This window comes from Haemaphysalis longicornis, unplaced genomic scaffold, assembly GCF_048455015.1.
Source record: "Haemaphysalis longicornis isolate Haplotype H1 unplaced genomic scaffold, Haemaphysalis longicornis Haplotype H1 scaffold_3, whole genome shotgun sequence".
In the NCBI taxonomy this organism is placed as follows: Eukaryota; Metazoa; Arthropoda; class Arachnida; order Ixodida; family Ixodidae; genus Haemaphysalis; species Haemaphysalis longicornis.
Window position 1 is genome coordinate 46938813 of NW_027526335.1, and position 5940 is coordinate 46944752.

General features: G+C 43.6%; 1 protein-coding gene across 2 annotated transcripts in view; it reads right to left on the bottom strand.

The window, feature by feature from the left end:
• LOC144174404 (inositol polyphosphate-4-phosphatase type I A-like) overlaps positions 1 to 3891 on the bottom strand; it is a 43234-nt gene extending 39343 nt beyond the window's left edge. The window contains exons 1-4 of one of the 2 annotated variants that reach the window (XM_077703088.1): positions 3680 to 3891; positions 3288 to 3441; positions 2583 to 2647; positions 1515 to 1602 (exon numbers count right to left, since the gene is read on the bottom strand). In XM_077703088.1, coding sequence (XP_077559214.1) covers positions 1515 to 1602; positions 2583 to 2647; positions 3288 to 3405 — 271 coding nt within the window. In that variant the 5' untranslated portion in view covers positions 3406 to 3441; positions 3680 to 3891. The remainder of the gene's footprint in view (positions 1 to 1514; positions 1603 to 2582; positions 2648 to 3287; positions 3442 to 3679) is intronic. The other variant, XM_077703089.1, reaches the window with a different exon arrangement.
• Between the last annotated feature and the right edge of the window lie 2049 nt (positions 3892 to 5940).

A 5940-nucleotide genomic window follows, 5' to 3' on the forward strand; every position in this document is an offset into this window, starting at 1 on the left:
TGCAATCTGCAGTCACTAAAATCACTATGAATGACTTTTTTAAACCATCCTGAGCAATTTCCTTTAGACATGCTTAACACTACTTTGATGCTGATGCATATAAAGTTGTCTAGTACTGCCTCCTCTGAGTCTTCAGAATTTTGGTAACAAGAGACCCTGGTTACAGGAGACGTGTTTTTCGAATACCTTGAGTGTCTCTTGCAATGATATTTTACTTCACCGAGCTACTGATAAGTAGAGAGGCAGGCGAAGGTATCCACACACCTGCCAAGGTTGGGTTCAAGCTACAATTGCTGTCACACCGCATTGGCCTTGACACCGAGCACGAAGTTGCATGTTAACAGAAGAGTGCAGCCCAGGCTAAATCACGAGATTTCATATAAATTCTCCTTCACTGTCCATCCTTCACTATGTTCCTTAATTTCCCCTTCCTGTCTACGTATAAATGGCAGGGAAAAAATTATTGATGAAGACTATTTAGGCCCAGAACTAAGATTTGCCCCTTCTCCCCACCTCCGAACCCCTGCTGCAACACGTATGCCTTGCCTCAGGCAAACACTTTGCTGCATCACGATTCACAACTTATCGTTACTATACAAGCATGACAACTTGTTGGTACAGTCACCATCATTCATACCAAAAAAGAATATTGACAATGATAACGACGATGAGTCAAGCATGTAACGTAGACATGAAGAAATGAATGTGCAAAAGAAGGTAAGGATTGGAATGCACAAATTCAGCTATTTGTTTCTGTGTGAGTTGAATCAATATGCAGCCCAGTTACATGTATTTATAACGAAAAATAATTTTAACACTTTCTAAACCTACCCAACCCGTGCAAATATTTTACTGTGTTCCGGTTCATATTCTTTTTGCGTTAATGTGTCATCTGTTCACGAAAGTACATGTCATGAATTTTGATGCGCAAGGACTAACCGCACAAGCAGGCAAGCTAGCACAGGAATATTCTTTTTCTGGGAGTAACAAATTGGGTCTCTGATCCATCATTCCAAGGACCTACCAAAAGGTGTGCTGTGATCAGTGCATGCTCGTCAGATAAAAGTGTTCGAGAGTTTTCCAAACAAAAATGCCAGGAGAAAAAAATCATTTTAACGATGTTATGCACATTCTCCTCCCCCTTCCCAATCACAACAGTAAAACCTCGTTTCGTTACAAGCGACACCGTTACAAGACACACTCGGCTATAAGATACTTTCGATAATAGCTTGGTTGGTTTTACCACGTTCACCATGTCAGCAACATCGCATACTAGAGTGAGAACTGCTCCATGGCAGCTGCGTGTTTTGTCTTTTTTTCGCCATATAATTTTTACAGCAACAGCAGTTCTGGACAACCTCCAAACTGCCCACAAAGTACTCTGGACAGGCGAGTAAGAGAGAGCAAACGTAGAACTGCCCCTCACAGTAGGAATGAGACAAAGAACATACAAAAGGAGTGCCCAACTCCACTCTAAGTGGGCCAAGTTGGGCTGTCACACGGACAGAACTCACCAATCGTGAAACAATAGAGGCCTCCTGTAATGGGAGCATCCTTCACAACATGCCGCTCCAGAACAATCACTCCCACCGGATCGGAACACTGCAACAAAAAAGTTCTTCCCTGAAAACCTCTCAGGCATTTTTTTACGACAAAAGCAGATGTTTATCCTGAATGAGTGGATTTCTACAACGTTTGTCACCTCGCAAAGAAAAACGACAGCCCGCTCTCATTAATTCAACACTGGCAAAACAGCTGAAGTATGATAAAAAAAAGTCAAAGTACATCGATTTATACCTTAGTGGGCACCATTAAACTTAGACGAATGACATGGTAAATGGGTGTTAAATTAACTAGAGTCAACTGCATACTCAGTACAAATGACCGCTAACTGCTAAAATTAATTTTTTGCAGCAATAAACGTCGTGGCAAACGTGCACCATCGCAACACAAAACATGAAACTGTCTAAAGAGTTGGGATAAAAGAAAGGTCCACAACATTTGGTAAACAGTCGCACGAAACTTTATGTATTAAAAAGCATGACATTAAATTACAGGCTGAAGAGACTGCAAAGTTACAATTTGCGTACTGTGCTTATATAACTGCACATAATCCAATTCACAGTTTGAAATGTCAGAAGAAAATGGTGCTCTGCCAATTCAAGAGTTTTGTGCAGCGCTGAAAAAGCCCCTTCTGCAGCACCACAATCAGTGGCACCTAGATTAGCAATTTCCCTTTTTAACACACACATGCAATGTTATCGATATAATAAGAAATGTACCCAACAGGCTGGAGGTGGCTGTTTTTGCGCTGCTAACACCAAAGAGCACATCCCTACTGCTTGCCTGCTAATGTCAACTTCAGACCTATTTTCAACAAATATATATGTGCGTTGGAACACAGCATTATTAACTGTATAAGTGGTGGTTGGCTCGTAAAGAAAAGCCAAGCTTTTCGAAAGCCAGAGAATGACGACGCTGCCTACAGGAGGCCTGTTGACACACAACGTGTAGCTATTTTAAATGATGTGCGTGACCTTTGGTTTAACTGGGGAAATCAGATCAATTTTTTGTATACTTACAGGATCTTTGGTCTTGTAGTAAAAGAAAAGGTTGCCTCTGAGTCGACACCACCGTTCTGTGTACACTGTATCAAAGAGAAATGAAGGCAGTGGTATGTATCCCATGCTGCTTTTATAAGGAGCCGTGATCAGCATTGCAATCAGGCAACACAATCAAGTCCCCATCCAAGCTTCATTGCACCATAGTGACATAACAATGCTGATATGCAAAGCAGAGATGATCCTCATTTTTCAAACGTGACACAACAAATACAACAAAACTTCATTGAGCCGCCAGACCCGGGCCTGGAAACAATTGGAACCACAGAGGCTATGTACAGGAGCTAGCTTTTACAGATGTAGCGGTAACTACGAGTAGACGTCTCATCTAACCGCAGTTATGGAACACAAATATGAATGACGCTCCCAGCTTAGAAAGCATATACTCAATTGCGTAACGTGATCATCAAGCCTTGAAATATTCTCAACCTTTGGCAGAATTGAATGACGGTGACTATATCCCGCCTAAACAAAATACCAATCACGACACTCCCTCCATAAAAACATGCCGTGCCAGGAGGCGACAATAAACGACTTCCGGACGACACTTCCTACCACAAGTGCGCAAATACACAATGCAGTGGGCTTGCGGGTAAAGTGTACATTTCTTATCGCTCTCTAGCAATATTCGCGGAATTAGGTGGGCCGACCGGACGGGGCACTTACCATCGCTGCGCCTAAACAGTCCTTCCTGGCGCTCCTTGATGAGAAGCACGCCCTCCTTTTCGAACTTGTATGACGGCTGCGATGCGACAGCGGCGATCTCTTTGGCATTGAATCTCATTGGCGACGAGACGCATCGAGTCCGGCTTAAAACAACCTGTGAGAGGTTAATACACCCGTTGCGATCACCACATGCACAGGGCACAGTCAATGCGGAGGCGGCCGCGAACAGTGAAGAAGTTAGCACGCTGGACCCTCAAAGGTGTTCGAACAAAATGCCGATCTTGTTTAAATGGCTGTACTGAGGACATCACCACAGTGACATAATTGAAACCAGCTGACTGCCTGTTGGAAGACGACCTCCTCAGCAGCAAACGTAAAACGTAACTACTTACCGCAGTTCCGATCCCTCTTCGGCGGAACTAGCGTGCGAGCGAAACATCTGCAAACGAAACCTACGCGAGCACGTAGGCTCTAAATGCGTGAAGCACTTTCGCAAACAAAAATGCGTTTCAAACAGGAACTAACGACACGGCATAGCGAAGCGAACCGCAAGCATCCGATGAGGCAGCCGGACCGGACGACCGGCATCCCGTAGATCAGCTCGAGACGTCAACAAGCTTTCGTACTCAAGAAGTAATTTTACGAGAAAAAAAAAATATTCATTCTTATAATCTTGCATATGCTTTTCTCATTTTTAGCGCGTACTTTTTTTTTCGAAAGCATCCAGCTGCGCACTATCATCATCATCATCAAATAGAAAGAGCTGTCTGCCATGCGGTATTGATGATCGCTGGTGTTCGCTGACCTGAACGGCTTGACTTTCCGCATTTCTGGTTGCGTCTGACCGCCAAATCGTGCCTGAAAAGCTTCCCGAGTATTCTCCTTTGGCGGCAGCTGCACAACTATGAATACCGAAGAAGAACTGAAAAGTTTTATTGAAGGCGAAACTGAGAAGCAACGCTACCAGTACCTCGTGCACGAGCTGACAGAGAAGTGTTGGGACGTGTGCGTTGACAAGCCAGGCTCCAAAATGGACTCGAAGACAGAGAACTGCATGCAGAACTGCGTCAACAGATTCATCGATGCTACAAACCTCATCGTCGACAGACTGGGGAAAACGTCATCATCCATGGACTCGGAGCTCGTGTCGTGAAGATGGGCGTGGAACTCGCAAGTTTTTTGTTAGTCGCGTGAAATTGACGCCCTCATAGTGAATGCATTGGGAATAAAGTCCGTGTTTTTTCTCCGCAGTTTATTTCCAGCTATAAAAACTAAAGAATTGCTCGTTCGCGCTCGGAGTTGTACACAGATTGTGTTTTTTTCCCCATCAAGTCATACAACCACAGCGATTTCTAGGTTTGCTCAGGAAAACAACCAACTTGACTAAAACCAGGTTCATAACGGGATAAGCAGTGCGACAATGTGACTGGCTCTTTTTATTTTCATTCCCATTCTCCACGGTCGCGGAGGACAATTGAGAACGAACAATGCCAGAATTCTCGTCTGACGGGGTGTTTAAGAAAATGGGAAACAAAATGTGACCTACAAGCAGAGCTTGAACACAAACGAGTGGGAACTTCCTAGAAGGGACTTTTTTTTTTTTTTAGACTTAAAAAATTCGAATTATGGAGGTGGAGCCACACTTGGGATATGAGGTGCGCTGTAGTGGAGGGTTTTGGATTATTTATAAGCACCTGGAGTTCCTTAACGTGCGTCGAAATCTCGACGCGTCTCCATCTTCATCTCCATCCTCTGAAAGCAGCCACCGCGGTCGAAACTTAATCTGCGTCCTTGGGTCTAATGTTGATGCGCCTAACGGTGCCATACCGACGAAATATAAATAGCGATGTGCAAGTTCACATCGACGCACAATAAAACATTCAACTGCTCCTGTGAAGGCACATTTGACTTTCGTGTTGTACTGATTCCTATGAAAGCGGGATCAACCACATTTTTTGTTACACTGTCCTCACAATGCGACGCATCCTAAACTGTCGCTGATGCCAGTTTTATGATCCTGTGCTCTGGCAATTTCCTTGACCATTAAATAATACTATCTTTGAACCACTACCTCCCCCTCTTGTATCTATTATTTTCTGCTGTGTACATCTCTGGTACATGATCTATTTTGCCCAAAGGCATAACCAACTACTACTAAACACGACAACTTTTAAATTATGCAATAAACTTGGATACAATTTGTTGCTTTTATCTCCAGCTCAGTGAAGTTTCTCAAGCAAGCAAACCTATTGCCTGGCAATGATTGTTTTGTTGTATTGCTAAATGGCAAGTCTAACATCACGGTGAAGTACATTTTAATAGGGCAATTGATGTGCTGTTAACATGGAAAAGCGCTATTTGGCACAGCTGTAATAAGTTCCAGCCACGCCTCAGGCTATAAACAACTTTCAGGCGTACTACAAGCAAATAAAGCTGGAATTCGAGCTTGTAAGTTCCGTATTGAAGGTCTGTAGAATAATTTAGGCCACCAGGTGACCTCTAAATGTGTGCCAAAATCTCTACAGGAAGGTGTTTTTATAGTTGCTTCCATATGTGACTCAGAACTGAGCCTACACTGTCATGCACAATGCACACCGCCCAAGCCATTACATCGTAGCAAGCAAGGACTCACTGAAGACACTCACAACTGACC